Raw genomic sequence first — 20,859 nt, 5'->3', positions numbered from 1 at the left:
AGTTGCAACTATCTGTAAAGTATGAGTGCCAAGTAGGTAAGTCTGAACTCACTGTAGTCTCACCAAAGGGCTATTAGCAAAAAAAAACCCACAACAAAACCAACAAAAACAAAAAACAAACCACAAAGCAAAACCAAACAAACAACAAACAAAAACACCAAACCCCCAAAACCCAAACAAACAAATAAACAAACAAAAAACAAACAAAAAATGTGGGAGATTGCAAAGCCTTGCTGGGAAAATATAGCTCAGTCTTACTGAAGGGATACCTAAATTTTCTTTGTATGAATTGTATCCCATCCAGTATTGAATGCAGAATAAGTGTTACTTGTAGTCTTATATTTTATGTTTTGGGACTTTGTATCTTTGTCATAGATAAACAGCTTGGAAAGTATGGATGAAAAAAAAATCAATTAGTTTTCTCTGAAAAAGTAGCAACAGGCTAGAAATCAGTTAGATGCTGTTAATAGGACTTTATGAAATCTTGGGCAAGGATTAAAATTAATGAACTCTCAGATCAGCAGATGCCTCATTCTGTGGCTCTCTTCTGAGATTTATAGCTTTTTCTTTCTCTGTTTCAGCTTTGTGAGCTACAAACTCATTAGAAAAGAATTACTGATTTAATAACATAAAAATCTGTTTTGTGTGCTGCTGAGATGTATGTTTTTTTAACCCAGAATGGTGTAGAACCATCATGTTTGTTTGTACAGTAGCTGGCTGACTTGAAGTTATTCTACTTCTCTCCTGTATTTTTTCGAGTAAACAACATTCTTTCCTCTCTATATACAGACGACAAGGTGAGGCTTAGGTCTTTCTTTATAAGGTCCTTGACCAGTAGGGTTGTGCAACATTTTTTTCTGACAGTGCAATGAATTGTGAAACTTTCACGTACAAAGTTAAACCCCATCCCCTTTAAATGTTTAATGTTCCGGTTTTTAATGTTACCCTTTCTACAGAGTTTCTGTAACTTTGAATTTTTTTCTTGCATGTATGTATAAGTAACTCATTCATAATACTTTCCCCCTCCATTTTATCTATGCAATTGAAGGGAGCTCCCTTCCTGTGGCCTTGTTGGCTCTTGGAAAATAAATGGTATCACAGAACATCAGGTGTTGCAGGAAGTAATTCCTAAAATGGGCAATGAAAAGGGTCTAAGGTCCTCTTGGCTTAGCTTAGTAGCTGATCTTCAGTGGCATGGCCCACAAGACCAGAGAAGCTACATCTGACCCTTCTTGTGCTGCATGTCAGCAGCACATCAGATGCAGAGCTGCATGACCTCTCTGCAGCTATTGAGGGCAGTCTAAGAACTGCAGTATTTCATCTCGGATGTGATTCCATTTCTGTCACAAAAAAAAAGATGGTTTTCCTCTCTGTACTTTGCATGTTATTTGGACTCCTAATGGGTGTCTCTGAGGTTTTTTGATGGAAAGGTGTTGACTGTGAACCGTTTTTTCTCAAAGGTCTAGGTGATGTGGGGAGGGGGCAAGATCTTTCTTTCTTCCTTTCCATTCATGGATATTCTGAGTGACTTAATTGTGTGTTCAGGGAATTGTAGAGACAGTTTTACTCTTCAGGTTCAGGCAGCCCTTTCCAAAACTGAATGAACACAGAAAACAAGCAGGTGATGAATAAATAAATGAATAAAGGTATAGGGTGGGCATTAGATGTAAACTGGGATTCCTAGCTCTCTGCTCCAGTAGCATGGCTGTGCACAGAGGTGTATTTCTGCAGTGATCCCTGAAGGATGGCAAGCTCTCAGTGCTAATGCAAAGGATGGGAGGAGAACTCCTGGCCAGGCATCATGAAGGTTGTGTGAGTTTTTTGTGCAGTACGTGATAACTTCCTTCTGAAGCTATGGAGCTGGGTGTGTAAATAAGTGCACATGCCACGTGACTCTGTTAAGTAGTATTTATTGTTATTTTACCCCTGTAGGATTTCTGTCTCTAAGAACAATCCTATTGTGTAGAAGAACCAGTTGCCCAGCTGAGCGTTAGGTTTTTTCTCCTGCTGATCATATTCCTGCTTCCTTTTTCTCCCATTGATCTGTGTCCTCTCTTTCATGATGGTGTAAGAGTGCTAGAAATGGTATAGAGTGAAAGGCTTACAGACTTGCTGAGCCATGCTACAGGAAACTATGTAGATAAAATACTACGTTTGTATGAAAACAGTCTTTAGTGAAGCATACAAGAAGGAGGCTGCCATACTGTGCACAGTAATGGTACGTTCTTAAAGAAACCAGCTCCTACTGTTAAAATACAAAGTAACTGTCCTTAATGCGACTGTCTCTACTTTAAACTTAGTTGTCCTTCAGGGAAGGATGGAAAGGTCTGTGCTTTCGTATTTATTTTTGCTTGATTCAAATACGTTTCCTGTTGACATTGTCATTAAATGCTGTAATTTCCGAGGCTGAATCATTCACCCTTGTGTTCGGCATCTTTCCTGAAAATGTGGGTTCATGGAACAAAACGCAAAGGCAGAATTCATCTTGTGTTGGAAGCATTTCCTCCAAATATTTATGAAATACTTGTTTTTGTTTCGTGCCCTAAAGAACTTTTCATAGAGGTAAGTAGATTAGATATTTTTGTCAGCTGAATGTCAGAAGAGAGACGTATTTTGACTGTAGCTCACTGCTGGGAGGAGAAGGAGGCCAGGGAAAAGTGAAGGGAGGCAATCAATGGGTAGCTCTCATTTATTTGGGGGAAAAGGGTAGACAAGTACCATTCAGGCCAGTGTTTGCCATCCCTTGGGTAAGCATGGTTTGTCTTTTTCAAACTGCTGGCATCTGAAGTATCTACAATTGGTTCCTGTGTTTGCACAGCATACTATCTTTCTTCTTCAGTTCAAAGGACTCAAATGATAAACAGTCTGAACAATGCGTCCTTCTTCCTCTATGGTCGATGCCGTGTGTAGCATGAGGCTACTTCTTCCTGTCTAAGTTGTGGTTGATGTGCTGTAGAATTTGCTACTTTAATTTGCCCAGGCCTGCTTTTTTGCTGTACACATTTGTCTCACCAAGCTATTTCTTGAAAGTGTCCGTGATAGCAAGTTGTGCTACCTTAGACTGGAAAATGTGGTAATTCACCACAGGAGTTGAACTATGGGATGCAGCTACTCTTCTGGAATGGCCTTTTCTGCCTCTGTTTTAAAGGGCTACTGAAAGCCTGGACATGATTAAAGTTTGGAGGGCATGGGCTCCCTCTGGCATGTGTTCTTAACTACTCCTTTGTTGGTTTAACAGAAAGCTGTTTCAGGAAGTTCATCAACAGAGACATAGTCTGTTAAGTGGGTTTTCTGATGTGGCATCTATAATAAATTGGTTTGCTTTTCATGTTTCCTTCATTATTTTGTACAGATAGGTGCCTACAAACTGTTTCCTTATTCAGGCATTTTCTTGGACATAAACTGAAACAATGTGGTATTACAGAAATTAATGAAGTATATTTGGCTGCTAAGCAGGTTTTTGTTTTCCATGTAAGACTGTGCTAGAAACTTAGAACAAAACTAATATTAAAGGGCAAAGAGTATGTTTGAGTGCATTCCTACATAATGATAACATATTTGTAAATCAGTAGGTCTGACCTATGATTAAGTTTTACTCTGTTCCAACAAAGAAAATATCTCCTGTTAGTATCAGCTGAGTGGGAAAAGATCTGGATAGCAGTGCATCTTTTGCATTAACTGAAATTGCCAGCTCAGGTAGCCCTGGCCAGCATCATGAGGCTCACATTCATTACTTCCAGTGGACAGAAAATGGCTTCTCCAGGGCATGTGTCTTGATGTGATTTCTAAAGTCTGTCAGTAAGTGCTGGATGCTCTAGGGTAGCTGTGTTTCAGATGCAAGCGGATGAGGGCTGGAGAACGGGGTTAAGTGATGGCCAGGGCTGGTGTTAGTGCCACTGAGGAAATGAAAGTTTTTGGTAAACACACAGGAAGGGGATGGGCAGGTGAAAGGGGAAATCCTCTGTTGGATGTTCTGAGTTCAGCTGGTTCAAAATACATTGCAAGAGTCATTTGAATGTGCTGTTATGGCGTAGCGGAGCATGCAAATGGGATTCAAACTACATTTTTGTAACTACAGACCTACTATTGCAGAAGATTCGCTAAGCTATGCAAAAGCTGGAGAGAAGTGTTGTAGCCCATGAGGGCTGTAGGAAAACTTGCCTTTTAAGCAACTCTTCTGCTGTATTGCTGGTGTGGCACTTTGTCTTCCTTTTTCTGTCTTGCGAGGTCTCTGCTCTGTCCCTGATTGCCAGCTGTGCTTGCACTGGCTGTGTGAGAGAGAGCAGCAGCTGTCCTGGCACCAGTGGGGAAGCACCAGGCCATGTTGAGGTGCGTGCTAAGCCTGTTTCTCTCAGGATGTAGATGTCTGGATTGATAGTTTCTGCTAGGCAAGTGGTGGACAGTAGTACTCTCACTAGGCCTCACCAGCAGACCTTGCTTCTTCTGAAAATCTCCCACTAAATTCCTTGGTAGAAGTTCTTGTCCTCCTGCCGTGACACTTACCAGTGTGTCTGAAAAAGTCTTAGAGACACACCGCTTCAAATTTCTTCATTAGTAATTATGTACTGGTTTGGGGGGGCTTTTTCTCCCCAATTTCCTGGAAAAAGCTATGTTTCAGTCTTCATCCTGCTGTAGCAGCACTCCCTACTGCTGTTTCCTTCTTTCTTCTCCCATCGTTCTTTTCTTTTCCTAAGGTAATTCTCCTTATTCTCTCCGACTTCTCTTCAGGACTTTCAGTGGTATAAGCTGTTTACGTCATCTCTTGATTTAGATGTCTGTGCAGCAACACAGACCTTTTCCCCCTGCAGAATAATAAACCTCAGCACCTTTCACAACCTAATGGTAATTTGTATCTACTTTTCTACCTTATCAGGAAATATGTGCCCAGAAATATGTACCTCTGACCTCTTGAAGAGGTGTGAAGTTCAGTGGAGTACCAGCCTTGGAGTACTCACATGGCCTTCAGAGTGTTTTAAGAAGACTGTCCCCCTTAAAAGGCTGCTTTTTGCTTCTGTAGATGGCCAATAAGACTCTCGTTACATGTAGATGTAATCTATCTTCAGACCTGTCTACCACCGTTTACCACGTTACATTTAGAATAGTGACCTCAAGCTAATTTGAAACATCTTAGTTTCTATCTTGAAAATGGTCGGTGTGGGTTGTCTGCTACCCCTTTGTCTGCCATTCTGCCACGTTGCTTCCACCTTTTTCAGTCAAGTTTTATTTCTGTTGAATGCAGAACGATTTTCTGTGGTGCGTAGTGGTACATGTAAAAGGTTTTTGAGCCAGACTTGACCCTCCTAGTAAATCCATCTGGTTTAGTAAAGCAGAGTGTGGACTTACTGGCATGTGTTTTGGCCTGTGAAGAAGAAACCAAAGCTTGGTATTGTGGGGGTGGGGAGCTACGGCAACAGCTCTTGTTCCAGGGTTTCTGTGCTGTGCTCTCCGGTGTCGACATGCCCTGTACACTCTGTCTCCACAGAAAGTGAAACTTACGAAATTTAGCTTTGAGAAAGCAGTTCAAGTTTTGAAGAACCAACTTCAGTGGAGCTGGCACCAGCAGAAAAGGGATTTGGCTGGAGAAGTGAGCAAGTGGGAGAAAGGTGCTTCAGGTGAGACGTTTCTGCTTGCAATGGGGCATTTAATCAGGTCTGAAGGCATTGCATACAAGTGTCAGAAATGTAAAATTCAGCATTTGAATAGCTTATTTGAATTGGAGATCAGAAGAGTATTCTGTGTAATTATCTGTCTATGTACAATGGCAGTCTTCTGCCAGACTTCTAAGGGTGAAAAGTCCTTTTCCTTGCTCTTGCAATGAAAGCAAAAATATCAGGGTGCTTGTTATGGTATGACACAGGGAAGCACTTTCTCCTTTGAGCACAGAACACAGTTTCAGTGATATGACTATATTGTGTTTATGACATGTTCTGTATCTTGTCATTGAGAAAATGTGCTTTCCTAGGAACTGAAATTGTTTCAATGCCGTTACTTACAATCCTCTGCATTCTTATTTAGTTGTTTTTTCTCCTTTTATCTCTCTGCTTCTACAGTCTTCCTTCTTCACTTATTTCTCAGCATCGTAAGTCATTTCAGCCTCCTCTCCTGCACCTTCCCTCATACGATTTGTATTGTCCTGAGAACTTCCTGTGTGTGTTCAACAATGAAGCAGTCTTACTGGTTTTTAAAGCATCTTCTTTGCACAGTACTTAATTCTGTGAGATTCAAGTGTAAATTCATCATAGACTCATTACAGTTCTCCTAAAACAAATTTGGGTAACCATTGTAAACACTAATTTATTCTTAGTTCTTGCTTGAAAAGTTAGCTCCATGGTCCATTGGTGCTAAAGTCACATATAAACAATGGGACTTATGCACAGTCTAATATTATTTTGTTAGGTATGGTGTGACCATTTGGCCTACCTATGAGCTATATATTTGATATTTGAACTTACAAGGGTTATAAACTTTAATCAGCAGCCAGTACAGCCATAATAAGAGTGCTGTAAAATTATTGCAGTCTGCAGTATGAATGTGAGAATAATTCTTGTTGTAGACCTTCAGGTTACCCTGAGTATAAATATGCCAAAATTATTATGAAGCTGTCCCTCTCTGTAAGGTCCATGTCCTGCAGTTTGTTTAGGGAGTCCTGTTCTGAGTCTCTCAAAGTCTGCAGAGCTCCTGGAGGTTGTGTGCAGTAATTTTACAACATCAGAGCCTGGTTCAGTGGAACTGGCTATCGTTGTAACTGCTGGGTCTTCATCTGCTATCAATCACAAGGCTCTTGCCCTCAAGCAGGACTAGAAACAGCAGAAAATACAGCAATGTTAATTGTTTTTAGAGAAAGAAACCAAGAAATGTCAAGGTAAAGTCATAATACTGGCAGCAGTCAAGGACAGTTTCTGCAAATAAATTAAATTGAGCAAATGCAACTGGCTTCTTCAAGTCAGTCCTTCACTTAGAACTTCTATTTAGCATTGAATAATTTCTCTCAAATATGAAAGAATTGTAGTCATGTTAATATTCTTGCATAACTTCTGGTGATTTGGAGACCTCTTTGTTCATTCTTACCCTTGAGAAAGATCATCTGGAAAGGCATACATGTGTTTAAAATCCGACAGCTCCAGTCCATTTGAAGCAGGAACAATCAAGTGAAGTTTCACAGCAGTGATTCTCAACCCTCCCTCAAAAGAGACTTTCCAATTTTCCACTCTCAGTCCTCTCTGAAAATTGAAAGAACATAAAAAAAAAAATCATTTTTGTTAACTTTAGAGAAACTTCTTATTCATGCTTATGTATGCAGCAAATGTGAAAAGCATGCTTAGAAACTTGGATGTGAATTCTTGCACCATGTTCATTCAGTGATTTATTTCTTTTTACACTCTTACTGTCACCCCAGTTCAAGCATGTAGTTTAATGAGACTTCAGTTTGTGTGCTTCTGACTTCACATGCCAGGCTTTCAGACCTGAATCAGTGGCAATTTGCAGATCTTCAGAATACGTTTGTTAGGCTTTTGCAGAGTATACTGGTATCTATGCAAAAAACCCTGACCTCAAGCACTTCATCTAAAAACCTCCAAAAATTCCTCATTGTATAGCTCCTTTAGTTGTGTTTATCATATTTATAGCAAATTGTTGGCTCAGGGGAGCCTGCAAGAAAGCTGGAGAGGGACTTCTTACAAGGGCATGTAGTGATAGGATGAGGGGGACTGGTTATAAGATGAAAGAGGGAAGATTTAGATCAGTTATGAGAGAAATTTTTGACTGTGAGGGTGGTGAGATCCTGGGAAAGGTTGCCCAGGGAAGTTGTGGGTGCCCCCTCCTTGGAAGTGTTCAAGGCCAGGTTGGATGAGGTTTTGAAGCAACCTGGTCTAATGGGAGGTGTTCCTGTCCATAGCAGAGGGGTTGGAACTAGGTGATCCAACCATTCTGTGGTTCTGTGAACCCTTGCATGTATCTGAAATTGCTACCATTGCTTAGAAGAGTTTACCAAGCTGGCCACGAAGTCAACTGAAACACACCTGTTTTGGATTCATGCCCTCAATGGAATAAAATTAATATGGAGTTTAAAATTAAGTCAAATAAATGAGTTCTAAATAGATTTCTGTGAAGTGCCAGAACCTGGAGTATAATCTTACATCCTTTAAATTAAGGAAGGTTCGTTCTTGCTACTTATATCTATCAGAACAAGATGAGGTGGTTCCTCACAGGAATACTTACACAGTTAGTGCTGAATGTTCTTCTAGTGTTCCTGTAAAGATTAAATGGCACAAAAGTTAATTTCTTCTAGTGTAATTTACTGGCACCAGATTTGACATTGCCTGATTTTTTTTCAAGAACTCTTGCAACTTCCTCTTGCAACTTAAGAAAACTTGTCTGAGGTTTGTGAACTTCCATGAGGAACAGGACTCTGAAAAAGACATACTGGCACGAATTATTTAACCCCAAATTTTCATCTGAGCTTAAATTTCATTCTTAGATCCATATTACATACCCAATACAATGGCCTGTGTTTCCAGAGGGTTCCTGTGTGTGTAGCTGATGCTGTACAGCTAAAGAAACACAAAACAGTATGCTGGAGAAGTAACTTTTGTTGTGGTTTTGCGTTTTTGTTTGTTTTTGGTTGGTTGTGGGTTTTTTTTGCAACTAAACTATATTCTGGCATCTGAAGAGGTTGAAAAAAGATTTTTTTCTTTTGTGAGTTGTCAAATTCAGTGCTTTAAACAGGTGCCCAAGGCATAATATGATGCTATTATAGCAAGAATGCTATGTTTAAGTGGCAAGTTTGGTCATGAGTACATGTCAGCATCTAAATGTGGAGGTGACAGCAGATGAAGGCTCCTGTCCAACAGAGCAGGATGGTAGATGCAGCATAGTGCAAAATAATATGGGCTAGAAAATGACCAGGTCAGTATGGAGTTAAGATCCATTGACATACAAGTAATTCTGCCCTGATTTAGTCACAACTGTCTTAATCCATGTTGAAAGCAGATTGCAGAATGCATAAAACCATGTAAGGTTTGTAATAATTAGATATATTCCATGGAATACATTTGCTTGAATTTGTGAGAACAAAGGCTAATAGACTTCAATGATCTGCTCCGCATCTCCCTCTTTTTCAGGACACTGAAAACAGAAAATAAACCCAAAGGAGAAGTGGTACTCTTTCTATGAGACCACCATGAAAACTTTCACCAGGGTTTGTTGGCTATGTATTTGCTGTCCTCCATAATATTTTCTTTGATATGTTGTGATAATGTGATATTTGATTTGTATGTACAGTATAGCAATGTGTTTGAATTACAGCCACATCCCAAAGCAAAAGATCACATTTGCAAGACTTGTTTATTGCCAGCAACATATTTGAATAGTTGAAGGCCACCTTCATAAATAACCATCTTCTCCCTTTAGTCTTAGTAGCTATTAATGATTCTCCTTAATAAATGTCCTGTCAATAAATTTGTCCAGGCATGTGGAGGTTGAGCATTAGGCTGCCTTACTTGAATGAGATGAAGGTTTCAAGTATCAGCTGCTACCTGCAAATTTACCTTCCTATGCACCTTCTGGAGGAGCTTAACAGAGTGACAAATTTCAGTTGAAGAGCTAACTGGGGTACAGTCTGGTGATGATATTAAAGAGCCACCTGAATTTTCCCCAAACTCACTAAATGTTAGTGAGCTGCTCGCTTTGTCCCACGTTGTCTTCTGAGGCTCACTGAAATAGGGAGAAGCTAACCTGCAGTTCTCTTTCATGTATCTCATGGTGAATGCAGACAAGGGGTACTGCACAGCAGCTCATGCAGGACCATTTGTTACCCAGTGTCATTTGTTTGTGTGGCTGTCCCTTTGGTTTCCAGTACATTACTGGCTATGTTGAAATCCACATCTGAGTAAAACCACCATGTGGATGATTTAGGCCTTTTGTACTGAGATAAAAAACACCTTGTTTTGGGAGGCAAAGTGTGTGTGTGAAGGAGAAAGGGGAGAGTGAGGAGCTAGGTTTGTACTGTTGGAAGTGAAGAAGGGTGGGTCCTAGATCTGTTCTCCAAGTAAACTGTGTGAAGCTTTTCCTTCTACCCTGCTGGTGCATCATTTGTTATGAGGATGGCTTAATTTGGGTTCCTGCTGGACCTCCCTCCAAAATCTTATTGTGTTTATGAGTAGTTTCTCAATTTGCTGTGCCACAGTGATTGCATTAATCATTAAAAAGGGAGGGGAGAAGAATCCTTATTCTACCAGCAGACATGGATATCTATAAAGCTCAGGACAAATACTAGACTACTGAAACTTTAGCACACTGCTATTATTGGCCAAAGCGGTCAATTTAAAGCTGAAAAAATTGTATGTGAGTCATAGATGCACTTGGCTTGGAATGTATATGTAGTCCTTCGGGGTTGCAAAGTGGAGTGGGACACTTCCTAATACTTTGGAAAAATATTGATTCCTCTTCAGTGTAGTGGTTTGGCCGAATTTTCATCTGGAAATGGAGATTTGGTTATATGGAACTGTTGTTAGTCATTACTGAGATTTCTTAGCAGTAAATAAATCTGTTTTGACAGTTGCATGACACTTTTAAGTCTTTAAAGTCGTTTCAGAAACTTCCCTTTAAGTTGGTTAATGTGTTGGTACAGGTTTTCTCTGTTCCATTTCATATGATCCTTTTGAAAAATTTGATAGAAGTATTTATTCTGTTATGACAAATTAAGATGTTATTTGACCTTTCCCCCTATCTTCAAAAGATATAATACAATGGAAAAAAGTTGAGGAAATGGAAGATGTGGTTGCCTGAGGGCTGGCAAAGTGAATTAACTCATTGTTGATATTGACTCAAAATTCTGGAGGATGCAGTTCAGGCAAATGATTGTAATAAAACGAAACGAGTGTTACGAGGTCAGAAAACAGATGTTAGCTTAATGCAGGACTGTTGAAAACACCAACTACATGAATCTGGAACATTTTCATGATACATAAAGTCTATTATGCGGTGTTAACAAAATTACAATCTGTTTGGATTAATTTTCTTGTGTTTTGGTTTTTTTTGGCAATTGAATAAGTAAAAGGATCAGTACTTTGTATAAATTATAATCCACTTCATTTCAATGTAATGTTTTGTTTCAGAATTTTATTTTCATCCTTTTACAAGTATTCTAACATTATTATGCTACCACAGTGACATTAATTTCAATACTGCTTCTTGATTTTTTAAAATTCTGATTGATTGGTTTATCTGCTACTGCTAAAATTCCTGCATGAAACTACATTTTGAAGAAGTCTAGGCACAAACTGTGGTAGATTTACAAAACAAAAATAAATAAAAAAATGTAAGATGCTTCTTTCTTGTTCAAGGTGCACCACCCACCCTTGTTAGAGCCTTTCATGTCATCAAATGTGATGATATTTACTCTATATCTTGTGCTGTCATTTAAGAATTCCAACAAAGATGATGTATCATTCAGCTGAGAACTGGATAAATTTATCCTCCCTTCAGAGATTTAAAGGATAGATGAGCAAAGGTCGGACTATGGATTAAGTATCATCTGAATACAGAAAACTGCTTACCTGAACTGACACAGTTAGTTTTACTCCTATTCCAAAGGCTGCAGAGGGAAGTACATAATTTTTAAACCTCACCTGACCACACCTGATCTCTATATAACTCTGCTGGATCACTTCATACAGGAGAAAAGGTTTCTCCCATGTGTGAAATGAAGCACATCGATACAGCAACACCAGGTACTTTATCTCACCTGGAGTTTCCTGTTCTTATGTCAGCTGCTGGGGGATTTTTGCTGTATGAAGTAACACACAGTTGACTTCCACTGCAGTCAGATGGCAGCACCCCTTTCTTCCCCTGTTCTAATTCAAATTTTGATTTAAAAAAACCCCTTCAAATTAGGAAGTAGAATTGAATTATGAATGTTGCATAGTCCTACTCCTGATTTCAATATGCAGGCCAATGTGGGAAAGGAAAATGGGATGCCAAAAGGTGGAAGAGTGAGTGCAGAGATTGTTAATGAGGAGTTGGCTAGGTAATAAGTTCAATAAATTCTTCTGGCAACTCAGATTGGTTTGACTGGACTGAGATATTGGTGTGTTAAATGTTGGGAATCTGGGCCCTGAAGAGGAGGAGCAGAAATACTAGTGCAGGGCTTAAAACGGAATGTTGCGGAGGAGACAAGCATTGAAGATTTATAAGTGTAGTAGGAACATAAGTTTTGGAGAACATGAAGGTGATAGCATGATACTTCCTGTAGCTAATACAGGAAGAAGAGAAGGCTCCAGGGAGACCTTATAGCACCTTCCAGTACTTGAAGGGGCTACAGGAAAGCTGGGGAAGGGGCTTTTCACCAGAGAAGATAGTGATAGGAGAAGGGGTAATGGTTTTAAACTGGAAGAGGGGAGATTTAGGTTAGATATTAGGAAGAAATTATTCACTATAAGGGTGGTGAGGAACTGGAATGGGTTGCCCAGGGAGGTTGTTGATTCCCCACCCCTGGAGGTTTTTAAGGGCAGGTTGGATGAGGTTTTGTGCAACCTGGTCTAGTGGTGGGGTTCCCTGCTCATGGCAGGAGGGTTGGAACTGGATGATCTTTAAGGTCCCTTCCAACCTTAATGATTCTGTGATTCTAAGACCGTAAAAAATAATCTGAGATAGCATGAACAAAATAGAATTTGTCTTGGTCGCAATTGCTAAGAAAGGAATTGTGAAAGAAGCTGAAGGGGGTAGTGGGGCTTTCTGCTGCACTTCCCCAGACTCTTGCCAAGGTCGCTCTCTGTTGCCTAATGTCACATTAGCATGACACTGAGGCTTTTTTTTTTTCATACTTTTATTAGCAGTGGAAAAGCAGGAGTCCCTTGTGATAATAAGAGGTATTAGAAACACACAAGCAGCTGAGAATGTCGTGCAGAAAGAACGGTCTGGCAAACTAACCGGGAGAAGTTTAGTATCGGCACGCAAGATCATGGCAGTGGGAGCTGTGAGACAAAAGTCTGCTGTGACAACAGTTTGTCATTGTGAAAAATTTGGGTATCTTAACTGATCACAAGAGGATTATAAAATGCCAGTGTGATAATAAATAATTAGTCACTGGAATGTGTTGGGCAACGTATTTCTGTAGATGGAAGAAAGAAATACTGTGTCTTGCAAAGCCTTGCTGAAAGTCATATGGAACACCTGACCAACTCCAGCCTTCTGCCCTTTAGAGGGATGAATTCAAACTCAAGGAGGTGTGGAGAAGGGTTCCTAGGATAATCGTGGAAATGGAAAAGACTAAGAGGGCTTAAACAGAAAGGCAAGGGAAGAACAAACTGCTCAAGTTCCCCTAGTTGGTTTCCAGTGCAAAGAAAAAAAAGTTGACCCAGGATTTCTGTGTTTGCAAGTGCCTAGTTTGATGAAAGCTACCAGGCAGTCAGGACTTACAGCAAAATTTAGATGTGTGTATATATATGTATAATATTATATTTAATATACATACATACATATTCTTTATATTTATATATTTGTGATTAATTGCAGGTATAAAAGCAAGGCTGAACAAAACCAGACCTGATAATTTCTGAGACAAGCAAGACATAGGAATCCACTTCTGTTGCTCTCTAGTTTAATTGTTTCACAGTACTCCCAACTAGAGATTAATTTTTGTCACTTTGATTTTCACTTTCCTCTAGTAGCACATCTTCACTGCTGCTATGCAAATATGCATAGTGCCCTGCTACCTCAAATTAAAGTCCTCCTCTGTGCTCCTTGGAGTTTTCTTTGCTGTTCTGCACCATTTGATGATGGGTCAGGAATGAAACCAGGTTTTGCAGGCTCTTCAGAGATGTTCCTCCTCAAAGTCCCAATAACAGAGGTAAAGAAGATCATTGCAACACTAAGGTACCACAGACAATGTGGGAGGAAATCAGTGTTGAGTGGAAGTCAGCAATAAATGTTAAGATATGAATTCCTTAATTAAGATATGAATTTCTTAATTTAAGGGTTTTTTCCCCAATTTTTTTTTCATGGAATGGGAAACTTGAGCAGTTGATTGCAGTGAGGTAGAAGACTGAGAAGGCAGGTGCTTGTGTCCTTGAGCAGAATGGGCTTATGACACTTCCTCCCCAGCAGTTTTAGGTGTTTGTTTTTCAAGACAATCCTGGCTTGACCTTGAGGGTAATGCAGAGAAGTCTCACATTCTTGATTATTCAGGAGATCTGATGAAGGCATCACTGTGTTGCATCTGGCTTTACCAATTGTGAAGGAGCAGCAAAACAGCTGGCATTAAAGGCCACACTTAGATAAAATACAATAAAACTAGGAAATGGCTCAAACAGAGAAGGGAAAAAAATATTCAACTTTTGAGAGAGATGTTTAAAAAATAAAATTATTTACCCCTCTGCTTTATAAGCTGCTTTAAAGATCCAGGTTAAAAACAGTTGGTATTGTATAAATAGAGGTGTAAAAAATTACTTCCTGTTCTTTGATTCAAAACTTTAAATATAGAGCAGTGTTCAAGACTCAGAATAATTTGGGGGTCTTGATTTTGACATTTTCTCTTGTACTTTTTAATGCGGTGTCTCTATCTTATGGTACTTCTAAGGAACATCTTATATATCTGCATAAGAAATTTTATGGCTTAAATGAAGATTTTACTGCTTATAAACCTTGTAACTAAATACAGATTTACATACCTGTTAAAATGCCGGTGTATATGTCTATTAAAAGCCTAAGCCGCCCACAGAATTGCTGTTTATATACATTATTATTGTCCTTTTGAATAAGAGATACTTGCTTGATAAAATGGAGTTGTCTCTAGTTGTAGTTCCGACTATTTTTAAAAGGTAATTTATTTTTTGAAAAGCCTAAATATAATTCATTTTAGTTCATTTAAAAAAAAAAATTAGCCTTTTCTGCAAAGATTAAAATACAGCTACTCGAAGGTATTGAAAAGTCTGTGAGGATTTGAGAATAGTTTTCATGGAGACATGACTTTGCTGAAGAAAAGCCCAGGCTTTCTGGTGTGCACTGTATGCAACAGAAAGGCAAGGAGGGGAGCAGTTGAGACCATGAAGAGAACAAAAATGAGATGGGCTTTGCAGATGATGCCGCGGAGAAGCGCTGGGAGGAAATGAAACTTCAGATGCTGCTGGTGGTGGATGGACAGGCGATAGTTGCATGAAACCTGACTGTGTGCTGTGGGAAGTACTGTGGCTTTAGACACACTACTCTCCTGGTATTACAGCAAAAGGCAGATAAAGCAGCAGTATTTTGGGGGTAGACAACTTTTAACCCTGGCAAAATGTTGCACTGCCCTGGCCCGTAATATGTTTGGAAAGACGCAAATGCAAGCAGCAAGACAGAGCAGGGGTTTCAGAGGGGAAATTCAAGGCATCAAAAGGGGTGTCTGTGGGACAACCTGCTGCAGAGCCTTTGTGTGATGGTTCTTATGGATACTCCTGTGGCTTTTCAAAGGATGCCTAAACTTAGATCCTTGTAACCACACTACAGATGTTAACTCAAGTAACTGTCTTTACCTTTAAGCCACAGAATACAATATGCTCTTTGCTAGAAGAGAAGCTGATACATGTTTAGGTACCTGTTTATAACAATTATTGTTATACAGAGGTTTTTTTTTTAATTAAATGTTTATCTTTCATGTCCAGAGGTGTGAACAGGACAATAAATGAAAAACATGGATGAAAAGTAGTATCTCCTGTATTGCAGAGCTGTTGGGATGGGAAACGTCTGAGGAGGGCTTGACAGCATTTCCTCTGATCTCTCAAATATTTTTATCTCTAGAAAACAATAACACAGTTTCATTGGTAATGAATCTCTTGATGGCTCTTTGCTTGCCATCTCTTTCTCTTTATTTCTGCACAACACACTTCCTTGATGCTCATTGTGATATGGCAACAGAGAGCTATGCAAATAAACCAAGTGAAATGTTTTATTTATGCCTGAATGAACTTCCCCTTTCAGATTTTCCTTATGACTACTCTATAAACTAAGATAGATGTACACTGCATGCACATTTTGTATTTCAAAGCTTCTTTTTTGTATGGTTTGAATGTGTGTGAAGTTAACTTGAATGATTATGTAGTATTTTGTATTTTGAAATCCATAATTTAATGTCTGTTGGTTGAAAGTCATGCATCAATGCCTGCTGGCCCTGTGAATCCTTACTTTGATACCACTTTCAAAAACCTGGAAAAGACCCGAATCAGATTTCAGTGAACGCATATAATACTGTGCTGAAAAAAACCCACATCTGGCATTGCAGATGAACTGAGCAGCGACCGAGCAGAAGCTTTTGAAACAAAGGCGGTTACATTTACTCGGACTATAGGACTGTTCTTGTGGAATTTCAAATGTGCAGTCTGGAACCCAGGGCAAACAGCCTTACAGAGGGCTGGTATATCTATAAGTATAAGGTCTTTTGGCCTTTGCAGAGTTAAAAAATCTTTCATTTCACAGCATCAAAAGAACATGTACTCATCGATCCAGTTTCTAGTGCTTAAAAGCAATTTTCAGCTTTGTTTAGGCTGTGTCTCCATCGTTTGTCTGTACTTGTTTAGAAATAACAAAAGGTCAGAAAAATAAATATTTAAATTATGTATCATACTTAACTATGTTGATATATATTAAGTAGTAAACTTTCTTTTACTTTATTTTTAAATTTTACTCTACTTTTACTGCCTAAATTTAATATGTTTCTTTTGAAAGATTTAAGAGGCTTATCACAAAAAAAGATAAAAATATGAAGATGTGTCTATATTACCATTTTAGTTAGATCAGAATCCTCCTCCTGAAGTAGTTGCCCTCACATGTCAGGCTCTAGTTTGTGTTGTGGAGCAGAGAGTTCAAGAACTAGACTGCTTTAGGAAGATGCAGTGCAGGGTTTGCCTCTAAATAAACCCTTGCTATGGTCTTGCATCCACTAAATGTTCAGTCCTTGGGGCTGTACTGGAGTGAATGGGGCAGTAATCTGCCTTGAAGGCAGGCATGGGCTTCAGCATCAACTGTTGAGGCTATTTGCTAATGTAGATCTAGGTAAATCCTGTGAGGACTACAGGCTTTCATCTCCATAGGGGGAAAAAACCCAAACAAAACACAACACAACCTGAAAAAAAACAACACAAAATGACAAAAAAGACCCAAACAAAACCAACCAAACAAAAAAACACCAAAAAACTGAAACAAAACAAAAGATCCACAATGGTCCTTCATGATGAGGCTCAGGATTTTCTCTTTGTTGGGTGCCATCACGTGTTTTCTCACATGCTGTATTGGTGTGATTTCACACAACCTCAAGTAGACTTCCATGGGATTAGGGAGCACCTGCATATTGTCATTACTGATCCATTGTTATTACTGTCATGAACAAATGCTAACCTTGAGCTTACCAGCACAACCTCACAGCAGGCTTATGTTACAGCTGTTCACATGCTTTAAGCTGCAGAAAAAAATCTGAGTAAAAATGCTTTTCTTTGAGTTTACACCAGCACTGGGCAAGCTACAGTCTCTAAAGATGCTTTCAGGTTTCTTACAGCAATAGGGAAAGGGATTTTTGGCTGACAACTTAGATCAAATTACCTTATGTCCTCCACTTTAGCTATTTGTTCTCCACAAGCAGAATTATTCAAGGGCAAAAAGGTTAGCACATAGGTGGCTAAATACCTGATTTTGCAGATACAGCAGGTAATTAAACACTGGCCTTCCTGTTGTCCAGGGTGAGTGTGCAAACATCAGCCTGCCTGTGCATGTACAAGAATTTCCTGTAAACCATTTAGTTACAGAACAAGAGTCATCCATATATCCACAATTATAAGTAAATGTTTTGTGTTTGTTTTTTTTAAAAGGCCTTATCAGCATTTCAAAACAGCCATTGTGTAACCTATGTAGAGCTGAGAATTTGGAAGAAGTTCCCAATAGGTGCTCTCACTGATTAAAGACACTTGCTTCTAAGGGGAGATCCTGGCTGAGTGTGCCCCCCCAGTGCCTTCAAATGAGTACGAGAACATTGAAATGTTGACACACAAGGAGAGGAAACTGTATTCTCTGCCTCTGTGGGATGATGAGGCCTGGTCAGTGCCTATAGATTTTCTGTATGGTTCAATAGGAGACATGAAGACATGAAGGGGAGCAATGAGTTCTCATGCTCCTTCTAAACCAGAATCACAGTTCACTGCATCCCATCTGAAATCTCAGAGATGCCTAAGACCTATTTGGCCAATAGGTGACAACTGGCTTGCAGAAATGGTTGGAGAGGAGATACCACCCTCTCATGTTTAGAAGAAAGTGTTCAGCCCAGGGATGGGACTGTAGATCTGTTGTTGTGAAGTGCTTCATCAACAGCAGGATGGGAGATTACATGAAGGTGATGTGGAAGATTGAGATCTGCTGTATGGGAGTGGCTTTGATTTGTTGCTGTAGTCAATTAATATTGTTCATTTTATCAGTATTGCTACAAAAGTACAAGTCTTAATATGGACCCAGACCAATCGGACTTAACTTTTCATCTTACATGGATGAGATGTGTAAGGTGCCATCCCACTGAAACTGTTTTGTGTGCAAGTGGGGCAACTCTCCTACTTTAACTGTTTAGTGTGATGACCTTTTCTGTCCTAGAGATGAAGGTAAAAGGGAGATGCAGTACAAGGTGTTACAATCTGCTTTAGCTGTGTTTTAGTCAGTGCTGGTTGACTTCAGCCTGTATATGCACTGAGCTCTTATTTTAGGTTTTACATTGTTCTTCAAAGAACTGACTTTAAAGATTAATTAGGGCAGCGAGGGAGTGAGAGTGTGTGCCTGCAAGGGAAAATGTGACTGTGAACCTAGCATTAGAGCACTGACCTGAACAGAGGGAGAGAGGAAGGAAGGAGAGGTTTGAAAACCATTCATAGTGGATTCTTTAAAGAGTAAGTACAATTACTGTCTTCTGAGGGAGGAATATAGAGATAATGTTGTATATGTGCTCGCTGAAGTACTATGCAATTACATCATGGGATTAGCAGTCACGTTCCAGTCATGTAGATGCTAACAGCTGTATCTCATCTGATTTAGCATGGGTGCACATCCTGAGGAAAGTATTATGCTTCTAAATTGTATTGAAGAAGAAATGCATTGGCTATTTTATAGTGCTGTAAAAACCTGTTTGAACAAGGAGATTCATTACTGAAGGTCACAGCAGCAGCAGATCTGCCATGGAGCTGGGACTGCACAAGTCATCAGCCTCATGTGAGATGGGGATTTTAGTCAAACTGAGCTCCGTGATAGACTGGCATATGCAAAATGAAGTGGGGAGATACAGGCATTGCTAGCTCCAGCTGCAGTTCTCATGATTTGGGCTGGAATTTTTCCTACATCTTCCAAAGTAGCCTTTTCTCTAAAACATACAAAAATAAGTTGTTACTACAGTCGTTATATGTTTCTTATACCTATTCTGAAGTTCACAGAAGTAGCAGAAAGATGTAAGGGTTTTCTGAGGGGGAGATTGGGAAGAAAAGATGGTAACTTTGAAAATGTTGGAAAAGTAAATAACTATTTTGAAATATTCACTTCATCTGTAGATTGAGACAATAAGTAATTTCTTTCCTTTGGAGCAGAAGAGAAGCTTTTGACGTTAGTTCCTAACATTCAGTTGTTCTCCCCATGAACTATTTGTGTGAAAAGGAAGCATGTTTTTGCTGCACAGCCCAGATGATCGCATGAAAACTGCTTCGTTTGTGGCATAATGTTTTTGTTTAATACCTTTTTTATTCCAACAGGAAATATGGGATGTATAAAATCAAAAAGGAAAGAGAATCTGCAAGGAGATGGGATAGATTTGAAGAATCAACCAGTACGTAAAACTGAACGAACTATTTATGTGAGGGATCCAACGTCCAATAAACAGCAAAGGCCAGTAAGTAGATAGTCTCAGGGGAGAATTCCAGTAGCAAGATGAAAGCATGACTGGCATAACTTAAATCTCAATCCAAAGTACATGAATGAAGAAAATAAAATGAGCTTTAGTCCACAATTGGACTTTCACTCTTGTGCAGTTCACCCTCAATGAATAAGTACTTACAGAAATAAAAATTGAAAATTGGCAGTTTGTTACTTAATTACTCTGTGTGTGTTATAGTTTTCTGCATGAAAACGCTAATCCTTGGCGACCCTTGATCTAGATATTGGTACATCTGTAGGAGAATTCTAGGTAACTTTAGGAAACTGTAGCAGTTTACAACCATTCTTAAAAGCATCAGTGTTGGGTTTTTAATAGCTATGGGATCCAGGTGTTCTCTTTTAAAAGGCTGAGGTGATCATGGGCAGTTCTTTACCAGCTCTGGTCAACTTTTGTTTTAGTCACTGAAGGCCACTACCCAAGGTTGCAGGAGGGGCATAGGTAAGGAGGGGAGGGGTTGAAGGGAGCCAGATTGTGTCTAATGGCAGTTCCTTCTGCACTGCCTGGCATTAGAACTAAGGAAGGGTGCTCCGAAGGGCAATCCCATCTAGTACCAAGTAGGTTTGCTCTTTTTTAGAATAACTGGTACCTTTCTTTCTCCACCCTCTCTCCTGTGCTGAGGACACCGTATTTCCTGACTGCCCTTGTTCTGGGGCCAGGCTTTCTGCAGGTGTGAAGGGCACCCTTTGCCCCCCACTCACCCCCCAACACGGTGGACCCAGTGTGTCCTCAGTCAACATACACACAGTACAAACTACCATTCCCTCTTTGTAATGACTTCTTTTGTCTTGCAGATTCTTAGCAACTGTGCTTGTAGTTCTTTAGCGTGACAGCTACATGTTAATAACTGTCCTGTTAAAGTGCTCGGCCTAAAGCCTCTTCAGCAGAAGTCACAAAGCTGTGAACTTCTTCCCCACAGCTTGTGTTGCACTATCCCG

General features: G+C 39.6%; 1 protein-coding gene across 3 annotated transcripts in view; it reads left to right on the top strand.

Annotated features, from left to right (window-relative positions):
• The first annotated feature begins 2,464 nt into the window (after positions 1–2,464).
• The window catches only part of LYN (LYN proto-oncogene, Src family tyrosine kinase), a 48,786-nt gene continuing 30,391 nt past the window's right edge, over positions 2,465–20,859 (top strand). Inside the window, exons 1-2 of one of the 3 annotated variants that reach the window (XM_010006794.1) lie at positions 2,465–2,562; positions 19,743–19,879. In XM_010006794.1, coding sequence (XP_010005096.1) covers positions 19,748–19,879 — 132 coding nt within the window. In that variant the 5' untranslated portion in view covers positions 2,465–2,562; positions 19,743–19,747. Of the gene's footprint in view, positions 2,563–19,742; positions 19,884–20,859 lie in introns of those variants that run through there. The other 2 variants (XM_010006796.1, XM_010006795.1) reach the window with 2 other exon arrangements.

This window comes from Chaetura pelagica, unplaced genomic scaffold, assembly GCF_000747805.2.
Source record: "Chaetura pelagica isolate M959 unplaced genomic scaffold, ChaPel_1.0 scaffold109, whole genome shotgun sequence".
Classification (NCBI taxonomy): Eukaryota; Metazoa; Chordata; class Aves; order Apodiformes; family Apodidae; genus Chaetura; species Chaetura pelagica.
The sequence above is the reverse complement of the archived record's forward strand: the minus strand, read 5'-3'. Positions and strand labels throughout refer to the sequence as shown.